This window comes from Hippopotamus amphibius, chromosome 12 (genome assembly GCF_030028045.1).
Source record: "Hippopotamus amphibius kiboko isolate mHipAmp2 chromosome 12, mHipAmp2.hap2, whole genome shotgun sequence".
Classification (NCBI taxonomy): domain Eukaryota; kingdom Metazoa; phylum Chordata; class Mammalia; order Artiodactyla; family Hippopotamidae; genus Hippopotamus; species Hippopotamus amphibius.
In genome coordinates, this window is record NC_080197.1 from 75731375 (window position 1) to 75750371 (window position 18997).

The 18997-nt window shown below is 56.8% G+C and overlaps 1 protein-coding gene across 12 annotated transcripts; it reads right to left on the bottom strand.

The window, feature by feature from the left end:
• Positions 1 to 150: 150 nt before the first annotated feature.
• On the bottom strand, positions 151 to 17507 carry PLEKHG6 (pleckstrin homology and RhoGEF domain containing G6). Of its 12 annotated transcripts, none has more exons than XM_057701409.1 (18): positions 17360 to 17507; positions 16078 to 16167; positions 15197 to 15383; positions 14276 to 14481; positions 12936 to 13091; positions 12212 to 12376; positions 11740 to 11835; positions 11420 to 11470; positions 11000 to 11149; positions 10020 to 10130; positions 9748 to 9897; positions 9436 to 9573; positions 9057 to 9176; positions 8471 to 8603; positions 8238 to 8353; positions 1943 to 2088; positions 558 to 1256; positions 151 to 365 (listed from the first exon to the last, which is right to left on the bottom strand). In XM_057701409.1, exons 4-18 carry the CDS (start codon positions 14411 to 14413, stop codon positions 356 to 358), a joined length of 2379 nt encoding a protein of 792 aa, XP_057557392.1. In that variant the 5' UTR covers positions 14414 to 14481; positions 15197 to 15383; positions 16078 to 16167; positions 17360 to 17507; the 3' UTR covers positions 151 to 355. The 12 variants fall into 12 exon arrangements, with proteins under 12 accessions (XP_057557392.1, XP_057557391.1, XP_057557389.1 ...); XM_057701408.1 differs by having other exon boundaries at positions 16078 to 16452; positions 17360 to 17506; XM_057701406.1 differs by lacking the exons at positions 16078 to 16167; positions 17360 to 17507 and adding an exon at positions 15648 to 15800.
• Between the last annotated feature and the right edge of the window lie 1490 nt (positions 17508 to 18997).

Consider the following 18997-nt stretch of genomic DNA (forward strand, 5'->3'; position numbering starts at 1 on the left):
TGGGAGGCGGGGCCCCAGCCTTGATCCTGGCAGGTGGGATACCTCTGCCACCATGCAGCCGAGGGACAGAGGAGTCATCTGTACTCCGTCTGTGACACCCCACCCCCCAGGTTCTCTTTGCCCTGCTCTCATCTAGTGCTGGCTGGACAGTCATTTTTATGCACAGCTTTATGTGGGGCTGCGGTGTGTCTCTGATACATAAATGTACAGCTCTTGATCCCCAAAGTCCTCAGAGCAGGAAGGGCAGGGTGCCCGGAGAAGTGTCCTTGAGGTAGCGGCCAGGGGTGGAGGTGGTGACCAGCACTCTTAGGGAGAGATTTCCTCCGGGAGAAATGCCCAGGGTCCTTAGCGTTCCTCACGCCTCTCTGAAAAGGCAAGAGGCAGGTGTCAGGGAGTCAGACCTGGGGTGATGCATGAGGCTAAAGGCCCCTCCTGGCCACGATCCCCCTCTGGTCGCCCCCCCCCCCCCCCCCCGCCTCCTGCTCTGGCACCACCTCCGGCTCCATACTGGCCTTCCCCTCTGCTCCCTCCCATGCCAGCTTCCCTTCTACACTTACGATGTGGACAGGGGTGTGTCCAGATGTACGATGTGAATTCCGCGCATCCTCTGCAGTTGGACCCGAGTCAGCTTCCGAGGCCTGCTGTCCCCAGGCTCTGGGATGCCCTCAATCCTTTGGCTGGCCAGTTCCTCCCGGATCTCTCGGAGCATGTCCTCAGCCCGGTGGGGGTGGGGGGAGGGGCTGTGGCCGGGTCTCTGGAATAGGGGACCCTGTTCTTCCTCATCCCCTGAGGATTCCCAGGGGCTCTCCCCAGCAGAGTCAGCATGGGTTGGGGAGGGGGAGAGCTGCCCCCGAAGTTGGGCCCTATGCAAAGTTTCCACTACCACATTCTCTCCAACTGAAGTCCCATCTTCTTCCTCAGACGAGGTCGGTGGGTCTCCCCTGGGAAGACTGTCTCCTTTCCGGACACTTCCCTCTGGCAGGTCAGGGGCGCTTCGGCGATGGGGAGCTTGGGGGTCAGGAGGCTGGGGACGCAAAGGAACATCTCGGAGGTCCAGGGTGGAGAAGGTGAGGCGAGGGTCCCGACGAAGGGCCCTGGAGTGTAGATGGTTCAGTGGGGAGTAGGACTCCTTGGGGGAGCCTGGGACCAGAGTGCCATAGCCAGAGTCCGAGGTATCATCTGGTACCGAGGGAGCATCTTCATCTGTGTCTTCTGTCACCACCAGGTGAGGGATGACGGTCGAGGACTCAGGAGTCCTACAGTTAATAGCAAATGGTCAGAGTCAGATGAGATGCTGAGGGGTCAAGTTCAAGTCCTGGGAGGCTCCCTTGACCCCTCCATCCAGAAATGGCCCCTCCTCCAAACTTATTTTGGTATTACTTTTACACTGCACTGATTGTTTCTCTCATCTCACTGGCTAGACTGTAAGCTCCTTTAAGGCATTTTAGCCCCTGCACTTGGTCCAAAAGCTCGTTATCAAGTCTTTGCTGAGTGCTTCCTGAGCTCCCCTGAGGTTATCCCCTCAGTGATGGAGTCTTTTTTCTCCATAAAGATGCGGTGCAATAGCTGTGTTATTCTAGGTCAACCTCAAACTCTCGGGATTTGAACTAGCTGGGTCCCTGCAGCTCTGACATTCCGCAAATCCATACTGGCCTTCGGTTTCCATCCCTGGCCTGGGGAGCCTGTTCCTCTCAGGGATTTCATGTCTCTCGTGTCTGTTTCCTTCACCCTGCGCCAACCCTATGCTGGCTAACCCCATAAGCTGTCCCATGGGGCCTTTCACACAGCTGGTGCCAACATGTAGCCTGGGTTCCTCAATCTGGTCCCAATCCCCCCCAAAAGCTGTAATGCCATCTCCCAGCCTTGAGGGTTCCTTTTCCCTTCCTCGCTGCCTGTATGTAGTGCCCTACTCTGGGAGACCTTGTGCTCCCTGTGGTCTTACCTCCCCTCTGCACTGCTCTCAGAGCCCTCCGGGGAAGGCGTGGAGGGCCTGGTGCCTGGGGGCTTGCCGTCCTGGTCCCGATACAGGGCCAGGAGCTCCCTCTTCCGTTGGATGTACTCCTCTGCCTTCAGCTTTTGCAGGGCCACCTGGGGTGGGGATACTGACATTAAGAGCTCTCATTTATTGAGCACCTGCTGTATGCCAGGCACCACGCTGAGTGCTTTACATACATTATCTCACTTCATCTTCACCATTGCCCCACGAGGCAGATTTTTTTGCTCCTACTTTACTCCTGAGAAACAGAGACTCTGAGGTTAAGTAACTGCCAAGGTCATGCCATGGGGAAGTGGGACGGAGCCAGGATTTGAACTCTTGAGCTGCCCCTGAAGGCGGGTGGGATGAATAGAAGTTCCCTTTTCCTAGCTGGACTGTTCTTCCTGCCTCTCACGCCCCCTTGGCAAGCTCTCTATCTGGTCTGTTTCTTCCTTCAGGAAGCCCTCCCTTATTGGTGGTGATGATGGTGTAACTGCTCTGAATGATGCTGGGTCCTCGGGTAACTCTTTCTCCTACCAACAGGGCAGGCAGGGGCAGGCTGTGTCCTGGGCTGAGGACCCTGATGTCCTTCAGAGATGAGAGCAAGACAGTCCCAAGAGGAGTGGAAAGAGGATACATTACATTTTGTCTTCCTTAGCATTTTCATACAGGAGCCATCAGAATAAAATAGTGACATCTGAGAAGTGGTTTATAAAGCATTTCTACATGCATGCGGTCATTTGATACACACCATCACCCTGCAGTATATTAGCCCATTTTATAGAGGAGAATACAAGACAGAAAGATGAGTGAACTTGACGCAGGTCGCACAGGTGGAAAGAAGCAGAGGCCCCTGGGGCTGGGCCTTTCTCTGTGAGTCCTAGTTCAGTAACTGCACTGTTTTTCAAGGGCAGCCTTAAAGGGTCAAGAATTACCAAAGGACAACTTTCTCCTGGGGGAGGGGAGGGACGGCAAGGGAAGCCTTGGAGAGGCTGAAGGCGGAGGCTTGGCCAAAAGAGGCTGTGGCGGTGGCTGCTGCGGGCAGCTCTGATACCAGCACCGGCTGGAATGGCCTTATCATCATGGAAACATTGAAGCACTTTCATGCTGGTGAGCAAAGGGCTACTGCCTAAGCCTCCCACCTTCCTTCCCCAGGACTACCCTGCCCCCCAAGATCTAGCAGCAGAGGGATAATATCTGGCACAAGGGGCCTCTAGGACCACCCCACCCCCCAAGCTCTACTCTGATTTGTTGATGCCCATGCCATTCTGGTTATTAACTAATTTGAATATTCCCCTCACCCCACCCCTTGAGGTATATGAATCAGCAACTCTGAGGCACCTGGACCTTCCCAAACCCTCTCCAAAAATACGATGGGGTAGCGGGTAGCTGGGTCTGTACAAGGGACATGGTGGAGAAATGGAGGAACGGGGACAGGAAAAAGACCTCAGGCTTGTACTTCCAGTTTTCCTGCCCTGGCTTCCCAGTCACTGTCTCATGCAAAGATTCTTAGCAGTCTCATGAGACCTGGTCCGTTGACCAGAGCCAGGGATGATGGTGCCTGGGGGTAGGAGGCCAGCATGGCAGGCCAGGTCCTGTGACCTTTCCACATCTCCTAGCTCTGCTGAATGTGGGGAAGAGCAATGAGGGTGTTTTGGCCCCACTTGACCCACGCTCAAGTTTATGCTTGGGATGTCCAGGATAAAGATGGTGTGTGGAAGAAAAGAACTGGGAGGAAGAGGGGGCGGTGGTCTGGAAGGAACAGCCAATACCAGCATCTCTACTAAACTTACCAGTGGCCCCACCTGGGAAGAAGCAGGGAGGCAGGGGAGTGGAGTGGGGGTGGAGGAGCCGACACCTCAGGTACCGGGGGACAGGGCTGTTTGAAGTGCCCCCGGCCACTCCAAAGGCTCTCCAGCAACGCTGGGAGAATTTTCTCAGCTTGGGTAAGAGGAGAGACGTGTTGGGGGTAGGGTGGGAAAGGAAGAGGAAACTGGTGTCTGGGCCAGAATGTGCTGCCCCAACAAAGCCAAGAAAAGGGAGGGCTCTCCCACTACAGTTCTTCTTCCTTCGTGGAGAACTGAAGCCTTGGAAGGAAATGCCTCCTCTCCCCGCTGCCCCTGGAGTGGCTCCCAGATTCACCCGCTCTCCTCCCCAAGTCCCCCATCGCGGACTAAAACCATCTCCTGCAGATGCCCTTGGACTCTGAACGCAGACGCATTTCGCCAGTCAGCACCACCCAGGCACCACCAGCCAGGCACTCCTTTCTTCTAAAGATGACAACAGTAAACATGTATGGAGCCTCCATTAAGTGCTGGGCCGCGTGCCAAGCAGCTTACAAACATAACTCTCCCGCCCTGCAAGGCGGTTCCCATTATCCCTGCAGTTCCCAGGTGGGGCCTGGGCTAAGAGAAGTGAGGTAACTCCCGCAAGAACGCAGATCGTGAGTGAGAGCTGGGCTGGGGGCCCTCAGAGCCTGCCTTTTACCTCCATTCATCTCTTGGCCTTGTCTCTGATAGCTTTTTGTTCCTGGCACTGGTTCCTTTTCCTCTTCCCAGCCCCTAAATATGGGCATTTCCCAAGATTCAGTCTCTCTCCTCTTGAGAAGCTCATTTTCCCTAAAAGCTGAAGCCACTGCAGCCAGACCCTCTAGGAATAAACCAACATATGTACGTTTCGTAAGGCAGAGAAAAAACAGTCTGACCCCTGGGATCAGTAGATATTCCACACCCTCTTCAGTTTACAAAGACTGGTGGTAATGGAGAGAAGGATTCCCTGAGATTTTGGTGAGAGAATAGCAGAACAAACTCATTTCCAAGTTTCAGGTTTCTTACTTTTGTGAGGGGAGGTGGGGAGCTTGTGCACTGCTTGATTAGGTATCAGAAATGACATCCTCACCTCAGTTAGCCTGGAGTAAGACTCCTGGGTGGCTAAATTAGTTTGTGTAATAAAATACCAGCAATTTTTAGTGGTTCCCCTAGGGGTTCTAAAGAGAAGGTGGGGGGGGGCGGTCTCTTCCTGGGCTCAGGGGAGAGGTGTAGAGAGAAGGCCCCACCACACCGAGAGGGGGGATTCTGAGCCAGCCTGGAGCAGAGGTCAGGGGAGATGACCCCCATCCTGTCCCCTGCCTCTGGCTTCCTGGGGGCTGTCACCATCTTGTTTAGGTATCTAAGGAAGTGGCTAGAGGACACAAGACCTTGAGGTTCTGCCTTTCGTCCTTTTTTCTTTTTCTTTTTTTAATGGCAAAACCCTCCTATTTATTTTTTACTTTCCTAATTCCGAATTTTAAATACAGTGTTTAAACAGAGACTAAGCCTTGGCTTTCCTTTTCTCGAATGATCTCTCCACATTTTGATACGATATCATAGGTAAGACTGTGGGAAGAATGCTTAAAATTATTTAAAGAACAAGACTATTTTTATGCAGCCCCCAAAGTTTCAAAGCCCTAATTACCTAATGTGTAAATGACAAATCATTATAACCTACTCATTAAAGCAAGCCCTATAAGAAGCACTACTTTGATTTAAACTCATTAAAAATAGTGAAGTTGCATTCTTTAGAAATTGTCCACACTATGATCTCTTAACTTGTTCTAGATGCCTTTTCTTTTTTTAAAAATCGAGGTATAATTGACATAATATTATTTTAGTTTCAGGTGTACAACATAATGATTCAGTATTTGTGTATATTACAAAATGATTCACAAGTCTAGTTCACATCCGTCACCATACGTCGTTACATTTTTTTCCTTGCGAAAAGAACTTTTAGGATCTGTTCTCTTTGCAAGTCTCATAGTTCATCCTTATTTCTCACCTGAACTCTAGTCTGTGTTTCTATATTTCCACAAGCCCCTAAGAGAGCTCCACTTAGCTCTCTTCCAGTACCTCATTTCTAAAGTGCTTCTGTTTAAAACTAAATCTTGCTACCCATGCCCCATCCCACCCAGAAAGCAACAACTAAACAGACAGGTTTCCCTTTCTTATGATTTCAGTTCTGTCATTGCCAAAGCAGCCTTTCTACACAATAGGAACCTGGAGCAAGTTATCCTTTGTCCTTGTGGACCTGAGTTACCAAGAGCTGGCACCATGTTGCCTGCTTAATCTGAATGATTTCTTTGAATCTTCCCTATGAGATAAGGACTATTATTTATATCCATTTTGTAGGTGAAGAAATGGAAGACCAGGGAGGTCACATAACTCACCCAAGGTCATCCAGCTAGTAAGAGGCAGAGCTGGGGTCTGAACCATGCGTTCGGTATAGGAGTCTATCAGTCTCCCTAAGGCTCACCTGTCTCTTCCTTCTTCTTCAGCTCCTTTCTTCTTTTCTTCTTTTCTTTTTGCACCAGGTCCCTAAGGCCATGGCACTCAACCTCAGTGTTTCATACCCAGACTAGTACAGTAAATCTCCTGCCACCAATCTCTCCCTCCTCCAGCCCATCTGTCACACTGCCACCTGACAATTCAAGACAAAACACATGGATTTCACCATGGCCTTCCCTTGCTCAAGAATCTATGGTGGCTCTGGTGTCAACTTGCCAACCCAATTCAATTCAGTCTGGTCCAGTCCTCACTCTTCTGCAGGCCCTGGGGTCCCCTAGAACTCGGCCTCTCATCACTGGCTCCACACAAAACCCTTCCCTCCAGATTCAGACAGACATGGTCACTGTCCCCCAAATAAACCCAGCCCAATTTCTCCCTTGAGTCTTCTGCTCAGGGTCTTCCTCATCCTTAAAGTCCAACTCAAATCTACCCTCTTCTTTGGCCATTCTGCCCCTGTAGTGGGCTGAACAGTGGCCCCAGAAAGACAGGTCTGGGTCCTGACCCCCAGAATCTGTGAATGTGAGTGGCCTTGTTTGGAAAAAGGGTCTTTGCAGATGTGTGTAGATCCTAAGTACAGGATCTCAAGGATGAGGTCATCCTGGCTTTTGGGTTAATGACTGGTGTCTTTCTAAGAGACAGGAGAGGGAGGTTGGGACACAGAGACACATGGAGAGAAGACCACATGAAGACAGAGGCAGAGAGTGGAGTGATGCTGCCACAGGCTAAGGAACACCTGGAGCCACAAGGCGCTGGAAGAGGCAGCGAAGGATGCTCCCCTAGAGCTATGGAGAGGAAGCATGGCCCTGCTGACACCTTGACTGTCAACTTCCGGCCTCCTGAACATGAGAGAATACGTCTCTGTCACTTTAAGACACCAAGCAGTAACCAATACAGCTCCATCTGGGTCTCCCTTCTTTTGAACTCCTCTAGCTTTTGTTGCATAAATCTGTCCACGTCACTCCCATGGTTAACATTTTTACTGCCTCTGTGTCATTTACCAGACAAAGTTCAAGTTCCCGCAGCACGGCATCCAGAGATGGTCATGATCTGGCGGCGCCTCCCTCCCAGCCTTTCTGCCTCTGGGCTGCCCTGTGCTTGTTGCCCTGGTAATGCCAACCACTAGGCTGGTGCCGCTCTCAACACACGCAAGTGCGTTTGATTTCCGACACCTTCGACATGCTCTGCTCTCCATCTGGAATGCGCTTCCTGCCCACCTCGTTCCCCTGACGTGCTCCTAGGTATCCGCAAATGGTGCTCAGAAAGTAGCTCTCCTGTGAAGCCTTCTCCGCGTCCCTGTCCTCTGCACAGTCCCTGTCCCAACCAACCTGCCAGATAGAGTGAACCCTTCTCCGTCCCAGCTCCATTCCATCCACACGTTTCTGTTATTTGTATACTCGTTTGCATAGCTAGGCTGCAGTGCATATTCCGTGAGGGCAGAAATATCCTTTCATTCTTTTCTGACTCCCCAGCACCCAGCCTGTGCTCACCCAGCCGGTGCCCCATTCATGTCTGCTGAACAGAAGCTCAAGTTAATTGCTTCACAGCCTCAAAATCTTCAGGGGAGGCTGCCTTGGCTCTCCCAGGGACTGGCACCCTAGCTGGCAAACGGCTTTCTTCTGTGCTCTTTTTTTTTTTTAATACTTTTTTTTGGCTGCACTGCACGGCTTGCAGGATCTTAGTTCCCCAACAAGGGACTGAACATGCACCCTCGGCAGTGAAAGCACAGAGTCCTAACCACTGGAAAACCAGGGAAGTCCCTCTTCTGTGCCCTAAGGATGGTCAAAGCTGTGTCTCCCTCTTGAGGGAGCATCAGAGGGGTGGAAGTTCTGGTCTGAAGCTGGGTGCACCCCAGTCTCTCTCTCCTCCTCCTCCCCTCTTTTGCACCGTGTCTGAACTCCAGGGCCCCTGCCATCCCCCTGCCCCCTGCACCTGGCTTCACATACCTGGGCCTGCTGGGTCTTCTCCAGCCACCGGGCACGGTCTGTAGCGCTGGGACAGTGCACAGTGAGGGCACTGGAGACACACTGGAATTCGGTGAGGTGGACCAGTAGGAAGCTGCCTGGGTGGAGGAGAAGGTCTGCTTCCAGGGCTGGACCCTATCTGATCCCCATACCCACCTCTCCTTCCTCTGCTGATGGGAAGGGAGAAGGAAAAGGTCCTCCCAGGAGAGACATACTTGGGTCTCGGAGTGGTCGGCACACAAGCTTCTCCAGCATGAGGGGTGGGCGGATAACCTTGGCTTTGTCTGCCCTGCGAGGGGGCTTGGTCACCAAGAGCACATCAGAGAAGAGGAATAGGTACACATCCAGCTGGGGGCGAGTGAGGAGAGAGATGAGGGTCAGCTGGAGCACGGGGCGGGTGGGACAGGGCTCGGGGCTCACGCCTGGGTGTGTGGGCGGGTGCAGAGCTGTGGGACAGGAGAGCTGGGAGCTGTGTCAGTGTGGGCCCATCTCTCGCTTTATAGGCAGCAAAGTGGCTGACTCAGGGTCACACCAACAAGCAGAGCAAAGCCAGAACCACGTCTTCTTCCCAACACACACAGACACAGTCACACACACAGAGACACACACAGACAGACACAGACACACACATACACGGACACATACATACACACAGACACACACAGACACAGACACACACACACCCCTCTTCTCCCATTTCCAGCCTTCTGACCCATCCCGTCTCCCACCATCTCTCCCTTCTTTCTCTTTACTTCTCTCCCATCTTCTCTGCTCTCCTCTGCTCCCCCATAGCCCCCTCACCTTCCCTTCTCGTCCCTCTTTCACGCGTGCGGGCCCCTCGAGCAGCAGCTGCCTGGTGTGCTCGGGAGCAACCCCCAGCATGGGGGCCGTCAGGTCCAGGGTGGAGAATGGACGCAGGTTCTGAGGGGCGCAGAGAGCAGAGGAGCAGGGCACTGGGCATCCTGCCTCTTGGAGAACAGGAAGCATCCCAGGGCCTCTGTTTTACTCCTTTGAACCTGGGACCCCCCTGGGACCCTTCCCCGCCCCCCACCCCCAGGAAGGAATGATGGGCATACACACAGCTCGTGGCACCTCTGCCCCTCCCCCTCCAGGCCTCGGCTTCACCCCTTTTCCTGGGGGCCTTGCTTTCTCGGAGCGCCCTTCCCTCTGCCTCTCTCACCTTCTCCACCTCCTCGCTGGATGGCTCCAGAACCTCGTAGGGCCCGAGGCGCTGGGCTGCAGCCACCAAGCTCTCCTGCTCTTCTCCCTGGCGCACCTGCTTGTTGATGTGTCGGAGGAATGACTCCACTGCTGCGATCTAGGTGAGGGTGGGGCGTGAAGGGAGGACACTCAGCTCGTCGCCCGTACATCCCACCCAGCCAACGAGTCAGTGCCATGCTGTCACACACACATGAGGAAAGAGACCTCCTGGGGATGGGTTCCCACGCACCAGCCCCCAACTCCCGAGGAGGCAGGCGCTGCCGGCCCCTACCATGGCGCTCAGGGCCTCCCGGGCACGGGCCTCGGGGCTCCTCTTGAGCACGGCCTGGAGCAGCAGTGGGTACTTGGTGATGCGCTGGTGGGGCTTGATGAGCAGGTCCCCCAGCATCTGCCGCCCCGAGCGCTTGTGCTTCTCACACCACTGCCAGGGAAGGTGGGCAGGGGTCAGGCGGCTGCAAGCTACCCTCCCGGCCCGCCCCAGGGGCGCACTCAGCCTTGGACCGAGGTCCGCCGCGTCCCCCTTCCCCAGCAGCCCCCTCCCACCTGCACGAAGGTGTGAAAGAGAGGGTTGTTGTCCTGCTGCTTCCGGGCATAGGCCATGGTCTGCTTCACGCGCAGGCAGTACAGGACGTAGGGCTGGAAGCGCTGGCTGAACTGGAGGGACAGGTGTGGGGGCGGGAAGCAGGCGGGGGAAGGAGGGATGAGGTGCCAGCTGCGCAGCATGGGGAGCAGGCGGGGAGACCCTTAGTCCAGCTCCCGCCACTCCTGACCCCCCACGACTTCCAGCCTCCCTCTCTGGGTTCCGGGGAGGAGCTGAGGTCCCAAGGGGCCGACCTGCTGCTGCCCTGAGCTCCAGCCTCAGCCCCCGCCGTGCTCTGCTGCTTCGGACCTCACCCGCCATCAATAATTCAGCTGGACCGTTTTCAGGACACCGCAGATCCCATTTCGGCCCCGCCGTGGGGTGGTGACCTGAGGCTTGCCCAGAGCCCTGCTCCGGGGCAAGGGGGCCAACAACAGTGCCCAAGAGACTGTCCCCCTGCCTTGTTTCCCTGGCCTTGTTTGCAAGGCCTTGTTTCCCTGGCCAGCGAACTGGGAGGAAGTGGACCCTGAGGCTCTCACTTTCTCTTGTCACCCTTCATGCCCCGGCTGCCCCGTGGCCTTTCACATCCGCTGCCCCCAGCCCCTAACGAACACGTTGCCTAGGCCCCATTCTTGCTCCCCGCTGCCTGACAATGGGTCTCTGCCCCAGACGTAAGATTTCATGGTTGATGAGAGCTTAGATGTAGCCCTTCCCTGAGAGAGCTTCCCTCCGGGGCCTCCAGGAGCCCAAAGAGCCTTTGGGACAGAGGTCATACCGGTGGAATGAAGGTAGCAGGTAAGGTGGTACTGGAGGCAGGGTCTGTGCCCTTGGACCCCTAGAGTCGTGGCAGGATTCCAGTCTCCTGGGCATGCCTTGTAGACAGGATCCCTGAGGGCTCTCCCAGTCCCGCCCCATCCAGACGTGGTCCTTCTCCCCGCCTCACCGTCAGGAAGCCGTTTTGCAGGCTGACCGGGTCCAGAGGCTGGCCTGAGGCTCGCGTCTCCTCCAGGGTGGGCCCCAGCACCTCCTCCCAGAAACTCCGGTGGGCTCGAATCAGGCTGGGGACATTTCCAAACAGGGTCTCAGCTGACACCTGGAGGAGGGAGCTGGACTCAGCAACATGCCTCGGCAGGTGACCTGTGCGTGGCACTGGACATGGAGAGGTGGGGATGGCTAAGCCTGGGGGGGGGGGTGGCTGGGCTGGGACCTGCAGCCTGTTTGGGGTCTCGAGCAAGGAGGGGCGTGGGGAGGGCAGTGGGCGTCCTAGTAAACGGGGCTGTAGCAATTCAGCTCTCTGTGACCTCGCCCCTTGCCCCTCACTCCTTGGGCTCAGCCTCCCCCCCGCCCCCGAGTGCCCACTCACTTCCAACAGCAGACCCACTCGCTGCAAGTTCAGCAGACCGGGGGCTAGGAGCTGGAGGCAGGGAGAGAGGGGGTCTCAGCGCCTGAACGCCTCCTCTCGAACCCCAGCCTAGCCCTTCACAGCATCCCCACGCCCATCTTCAGTACCGAGAACCTCTCTCCTAAGACCCCGGGCAGGGCTCAAATCAGGGGCATCTTGGTATCCGGCCCCTCCCTCTCCAACAACCCTGCCCTTTCTGGTCTGGAGGAGGGGGGATGATTCGAGGGAGTCAGTAAACGGCCAAGGATGGGGCTGGGGCCGGGGCTGCGGGGACGGCTCACATCTGTCATGATCTTGAGCTTCCGCACGTAGATGAGCTCTGTGGTCAGTAGCTCCCACAGTGCTTCCTGCTGGTGGCAGAGCTCCCGGCTCATCTCCTGGGTGGGGATAGGGCTGGTTCAGCTGGGGAATGATGACAAGACCAGCAGCCTCCATCTGCTGAGTGCTACTGATCTACTTCATAGGCAGCATTTAACCCTCCACCAATCCTCCAGTGTGTAGGGGGTGTGGGGTCGCAGAGGAGCGACCAAGGCGACCCAAGCTCAGAGAGGCTTGCTGTCTTGACTGAGGTCTCACTGGTACGTGATGGGGCCAGGATCTGAAGCTATAGCACAATGCCTCCAAGTGCTGTCCCCACAGATCCCACTTCCCAAGGCCTTTCCCTCCTCCAGGGCAGATGTGAGATGTGTGCGTGTGTGTGCGCGCGCGCATGTCTAGGACCCCATGAGGACAGAAACCGTGTCCCAGGCCTACCTTGTGCCCAGGCACCAGCTCCTTCCAGGACTTCTCGATGGCCAGGCCGCTGTCGCTGCCCTCTCCGATCTCCCAGTGCCGCCGGTCCTCGGGAGGCAGGCGGGGCATCCCAAACATGCTGAATGTGTGCAGCCTCACCTCCAGCTGGTGGGCCTTGGTGACTTCCTGGGTGAGCCAAAGGGGGATTAGTCCTGGCCACGTCCTGGGCGCCCAGACCACCTGGCCCGGGAAGGGCTGAGTGTGTGTGTGTGTGTGTGTGTGTATGGGAGGTGGTGAGCAGCCCTGAGTGTGAGTGGGGACACGAGGGCCTGGGGGACGAGGATCAACCCCAGCTGAGATTACATGGGACAGGGTGTTGCTGGAACACGGATGGAGAGGCACCTTGTCTGCAGAAAGGTCCCTGGACAGAGGGGTCTGACCCGGGCTCCCTGACCAGAAAGATAGCTTTCAGGGCTTTCCTGAGACAGAACCCTTCAGTGGGACCTTCAGCTGGCGACCAGAATGGGACTTAGGGGACCAGTGGTCTCAGGAACATTTTGACACTTGACCATAAAGCAGACATTTTTACGAGGCAGCCTGGCTTAGAGATGCTCCCCGAGAGGGTCTCTAGACAGAGCTGAACCCCGCTTCTTGGAGGGGCTCCCATGCTCTCAGCTCTGAAGGTTTAAGGAGGACATCACGGCTTAGGCTGTGAGCTTGGGGATGGGAGGAGAGGGACCCTTACCTTGAGTTTAGGGGAGTGAGGTATCCCAGCCCCAAAGGGGCCTCCATGCCTCTTCTCTGGCTCTGGTTCTCTCAACTTCAGGGGAGACAGGCCTCGGGCCGGGCCAGAACCCTTGGTAAAGGGGACATAGCCCTGGAGGCGTCGGCGACTGGGATCCTGGAGGGGGAATGGGGAGTGTCTCGGGGGCGTCCTCGCCCCCAGAAGTCCCAGACAGGCAGTGGGGCCCAGCTTGGCTCCGAACAGCATCCCCCACGCCCGCTAGTTGGGCTGGCTCACCTCTCCCCTCAAACCAGTTTGGTGAGAGCTGCTCTGGCCCTGAGTCACCGCGGCCACCGCCAAGGAGGCCGCTGAGCCCGGCAGAGGGTCCCGGGGTAGAAGCGGGGCCTCATGAGAGCAGGAGCACAGGCACACACACGGCCGGGCTCTGCGTGTGCCCCAGGGTCCCCCCCAGCCCCCCGCTGCTCCCGTGTGCACAGCGCCCAGCACACACGCATTCTGGGGCCCTCACAGCTTCCCGAGCACGTGGGGATGGGGGCACACACACGTGCGGCCTGCTCCCCAGGGCGTGTCCCAGCCAGTTGGGAGTGGCTGCCCTTTCGTGTGAGGAGTTGAGGCCTGGGCCAGAAGTCTCCTCCCGGGCAGGCCTGGTCACATTCCTTGATCTGCCTGTGGCCTGATTTACCCCACAGACCTCCCAGTCTCCCTTCCTGCCCTCAGCTGCTTCCCAGGCCAAACCCTCCTCCAGTCAGGCAGGGGATACCCCCGCTGGAAGCAGAACTGATCTCAAGGTGGAGGGAGAGTCTGGAGGCTGAGGGAAAGACCGCTGGGCCTCCACGCCCCTTTCCTTGGTCAGCACTGGAGCCTGGCCAGAAGGGTGGAGCCAGAGTGGAGCCAGGCAGGCCCCCACACCCCTCCCCACCTGTAGAGTAGGGACACCTTGAACCTTTGCTCTTCCTCCAGGCCTGACTCAGAGGGAGGCAGGTCTCAGAGAGCCCACAGGCTCCTCCCATGTAGAGGTGAGAGTTTGGGAGGTGCCAAACCCTGGGTTTGATGACCTTCCCCACCAGCTCCCTGCCTCCGACCAGTCTGACAGCATGGAGGGCCTGGGCCCTCCTGGCTCTCTCTGCCTCACCTGTCCTGTCTGTCTGGGATGGGTGTGGAGTCCTGGGAGCCTGGCCCAGCAGGGGTGTCCTCTCCCTCACAGCCCAGGAAAGAAGGTAGGGGTGCGGGCCGGGAATAGAGCAGCCCAAGGCCTGGCAAGGGGGCAGAGATGTGAAAGCCGGGGTGTCCCCCCAGCTGCTCCACCTAGGTCACATCTGCCCCACACATTCTGGACTCACCAGCACGAGGTCTCCTCGGGGATAGAGGCCACCAGGAGTGCTCAGTGTGGAGGTCTGAAGCCGGCCCCCGTAGGTCTCAATGCGAGAGGCCACCAGTCCTTGGAGGGGACCCTCATCGGGAGGACCGAAGGGCTGCATCCCTTCTCTCCTGGGTCACCTCCCAAGGGTCATAGCTCCAATGTTCAGGAGAAAGGGGCCCCCTGAGGCTGCAGAGAATAAGGAATGGAAGGGCCAGGCTTTATCAGTGCGCGGCACCAGGCTGGAGACAGAGGGGGAAGGGGGAGGGGAAGAGAGGGAAGAGGAGGGGCGAGCGCCAAGATTACTTGGGAGAGCACAGCCGCCTCGTCTAGGACTTGGTGCGGGTCAGGTGCACCCCCACATGCTGCGTAGAAAGCCCCTTGGAACTATACCCGCTCCCTCACATATGCGTATTTCTGATACCAGCTCCTACACTGGCCTCAAAGGATGCTAAAGTCCTAAAAGTAGCTGGACGCAAGGGTCACGGACCAGTCCCTTGCTTTCCGGATGCCCCCCCCCAGGGGGGGATGCCCCTTGAACACCCTCCTCTCCTCCATACGTGGGAGTGAGGGTGGGTTTGGGGCGGGGAGCCACAGGGGGCCTGGTGGACACAGCCCCACCTGCCACCTATTTTTGCACAGCCCACAAGCTAAGAGTGTTTTTTACATGTTTAAATAGTCGGCAAAAGTCAAAAGAAGAATATATTTCACAACATGTGAAGATTATATGAAACTCAAATTTCCATGTCCATAAATAAAGTGTTATGGGAACACAGTCATCGCTCCTCCTTGGCCAATTCTCTGTGACTACTTTCCTGCTGGTTGTGACACAGACCATGGCGGCTTCAAAGTCTGAAATATTTACTATCTGGTCTTTTACTGAAAAGCTTGCCCCACCCCTTACCTGGACTCTCCGGGCCACAGACAGCTATCAGGCCGCTGGCCTTACAGACGAGCCAAGTAAGAGCAGGTTCTGTTTGGTCTTCCCCAGCCTCTGGGAACTCCTCCGTGGGGCCGGAAGCCGCGGGCGCGGGGCTCCATCCCCTCCTCCTAAACCTGGATAGAGGACCCGCTCTCTTGGTGGGCAGAGCCTGCAGAGGAGAGCCCTCCTAAGCGGATGCTGGTCTCCCTCCAGGTGGGCCCCAGAACCCCGCTCAGCCCTCCCCTTACTTTTCCTCTGATTTATGAGCAGGGGACAGCAACGTTCCCTGTCTCCCGGCCCCCTTCCCCCAAATCCTCCCTCCTAGGGCCCTGAGTCCCTCTCCCTCTTCCTCCCCAGGGTCCTTTCTGAGCTTTGACCCGGCTTCCTTTCCTCTCTGCCCCGCGCCCCCCGCCCCCGCCCTCCCGCCGCTCACCTGTGCTCGCAGGTGTCCCGACGCCCGCTGCCCCCGCTGCCAGCCCCCCGGTCGCCGATGGCTCCCCCGGCGATGCCGACCCGCGGCCGGGCCGGGTTTGGGACCCAGCGGCCCGAGGGACCCGGGCAGCGAGGGGCCGGGCCTGGAGGGAGGGGGCGGAGGGGCGGGGCCGCGACCTGGCTCCTCCCTCTCCCGAGGGCACCGGACCAGCGGCGCAGCGGGCGCGCGTGGGCCCCCGGGGACTGAGCTGCTCTGCCGGGGCTGCGGCCACCACCCTCCCCAGCGAGGAGGGCTAGCTCCGCAGGGACCCCTCCTCTGTTCCCCTCGCCCCCGAAGTGGCCACCCATCCTGGCCGGCCGGCCGGCCTCACGCGCTGCCCTCCGGCCCGGGGGCGGCGGTGATGACCTAGTGAGCCGCCGCAGGTGCCCACCTCGCTTTCCGAGTGCCGTGCGGTGAGTGGCCGGCTAGCTCCCCTGTCCCGGCCTCATCTTCCTCCTTTAACCAGACAGGGGAGCAGGACCTGCAGCAGAAGGGGTGTCGGGGTTCAGGGACCCCGGGGGCACTGCCCGCCTCTGGCCGTGGAGTCCAAAGTGTGACCCTTATCTCTGCTCTCCGGCTCCAGCCATCTGGTGGAAGGCTGGACTTCACCTTTGCTCCAGGGATGGTGCCTGGTGCCAGGCTGGGGCTGACCCAACACTTCTCCCAGGAACCAGATCTGGGGGTTGGGGGACAGGGGTATCAGGAGGGGGCACCCTCCCTCTTCACTGGCAAACAGCCCTCCAGGTCGTCCCCGCACCTACAGCCGCTAGTAAATAGACACTGTTCAAGGAAGGGCACATTTTCACATTCCCAGATCAAGACACATCATCTGACAGAATCGGGCATCAGGAGTGTCCATGAGTGTGTGGCCATTGTCGTCTCACAATCATGAAGCCGAAGACCCAGTGGGAGGTGAGGGGAGGGGGGCAGGTCTGAATGCCTCCAGCATTCAGAATACCTGTCCTGAGGTCGTCTTCCTATAAAATGGCTATCGGTGATGGATACAGCTCTGAAGTGTACGGACACTTTCAAAAGCATCCTCTCATTGTATTACAGGCATATTAAACCCACAAATGATCTGAAGTGTTCCAGTCCTCGCTGACTCTGATGACTCTGTTTTATGTGGAGGAGGAATCTTTATCCTTTGATATGTTGTAATTTCATCGCCCTCCTCCTATTCGTCCTCCAAGATTCTCTTGTTCTGAGCTTGCTGTTTATGGTGTTGCTCTGTTAGTTCAGAAGAGCTATTGGTACCTCCAGCTCTCCTTCGCATCCTACCTCCTGCTTCCTGCCTCCCAGTTGATCCGGATCAGTTTTAGGGAGAGAAGTTGGGTGGGGCAGGAACTGCGGCGGAGAGAAACCTCTTTTCCCATTCTTGTGTGTGTGTGTGTGTGTGTGTGTGTGTGTGTGTGTGTGTGTGTGAGAGAGAGAGAGAGAGAGAGAGAGAGAGAGAGAGAGAGGGAGAGAGAGAGATAGGTGGATCCAGGAATGACAAGAATAGCCATGAGGGAGAGAGAGCCAGTAAACAGGAGGTGGTGATTACTGGCAGGATTAAATGACACTCCAGACACTGCTGGTGCCAAGGGTGTCCTCCCAGTATCTCCAGGAAGGAAGTGGAAGGAGTAAGAGGGGAATTGAAATTGAGAGAACACCAGAGGCAAGCCCGGACTTACAGGCGCTGGGGAGAGGTGGCTAGACCGCCGGGTGGACCAGAACGTTAACCCTTTCACTTCCCTCCAGGCTGAGATCCCGTCTGCATCCGCCACTGCCGCGGGGCCTGTCTTCAGCCTCTCTGGGAGGAGAGTTTCCCACGGAAAGCTGGAGTCTAGAAGCTGGAGGAGTGGCAGGAGCGTGTGGGCTGGGAGGCGGGACTCCTGTGTTCTATTTGTTCTCTTCTGGCCTCCTCGGATGGGTCTGCTCACAGCCTCCCTTGTCCCTTCTGTGCTGTGGAGAGAAGACCCCTGCCTGTGACAGGCTGAGAGGGGGACACAGCTCAGGGTGCTGAATGAAGCCAGAAGAGTTGAGAGGTTGGCGGGTTGGCCTCTACTGAGTGGCGCTGTGGGGGCACCTGCATATGTGTCTTTCTTCCTGGCTGGCCCCCGCCTTTCCTCACATCCTTTCCCCCCTTTATTTTGGCCTCACCGCACCGCTTACAGGATATTAGTTCCCCGACCAGGGATTGAACCCGCGCCCTCGGCAGTGAAAGCATGGAGTCCTAACCACCGGACTGCCAGGGAACTCCCCCTAGCCTGAGTTCTATGCCTCCTCTGTGCATTGGTTTCTGCGGCAGTGCAGATGGTCCTAATCAAGTCTCCAGCTGGACCCCACGGCTAACGAGGCGTCTGTCTGTCCAAGATCAGAGGTCTAAGGATCAAAAGCCTCTGACTAGTACAGCATGAGGGTGACTCTGGGGCTGGCATAGGGACCCCCTGCTGCCTTCTCCTCTCCCTTACAGGCAGAAAGGTCAGGGAGACTCCCTTGATTCCTGAACTCTGCCCAGCCCACACCTCTCAGGGCAGGGTGGGGGTCAGCTGGGTTAATGAGGTGCTAGCAGGCACTGGCAGTGAGGCAGCTGATGGGAGGTGTGTCCTCCTCACTCCAGAGCTGGGGCGGGGTGGGTTGGGGAGGGAGTTGAGGGCTCCAGCTGGAGGCACCAGATCACGTGAGGCAGATAAAACCATGAGGCCAGGCCACGGGGCATAGCCGACAGTGCCTTAGACCAGAACTGATGCCCTCCTTGTCTTCCCCACTTACTGACAGTGTTCTCTGTGCCAAGGTGCTAGGAGTATATAGAATATGCATTCCTAGTATGAGGACTCGTACAAAAATAGTATAATTCCTAGTGTAGAGATAGTCTCTGAGTTCCAGGAGATTACAAATGGAGAGACAGACAGACTGATGGGGAACAGAACATTGATCTATAAGTTACAAATAAGGAATGAGCCAGGAGCTGGGGGAGCACTTTGGAGGGACTAAAAACTACATAAGGGAGCCAGGGAAGGCTTCATAGAGGAGGTGAACTTTGTGCTAGGACTTTAAGGATGAGTTGGAGTTTGCTGAGCAGAGTAGGAGGGAAGGGCATTTCTGCAGGACGGAACAGCATAAGCAAAGACACAGAGAGTGTTTAGAAAGAAAGAGGGAAAAGGCAGGCTTCCCAAAGACCTCGGAGAGTCTGCCCTGATGGTCTCCTGGGAACATCCCTCCCCCACCCCCCATCCTCCCCCCTGACCCCTGCTACCGATTTCTGGGTGGTGGCTTCGGAGGACAAAGCTCTTCCCGGCATTCAAGGACCTTGAAGGTATGGCCCCAGT

Bases quoted from the DNA above. Each gene is read 5' to 3' on its own strand.
- PLEKHG6 (XM_057701409.1), bottom strand. From the start codon at position 14,413: ATGCAGCCCTTCGGTCCTCCCGATGAGGGTCCCCTCCAAGGACTGGTG. The intron at 9,574-9,747 runs GTAGGGGCCGGC...ACCCTCACCTAG, and splicing joins GGGAGGCCCTGAGCGCCATG to ATCGCAGCAGTGGAGTCATT. The intron at 8,604-9,056 runs GTGAGGGGGCTA...ACTCGCCCCCAG, and splicing joins AAGAGGGACGAGAAGGGAAG to CTGGATGTGTACCTATTCCT.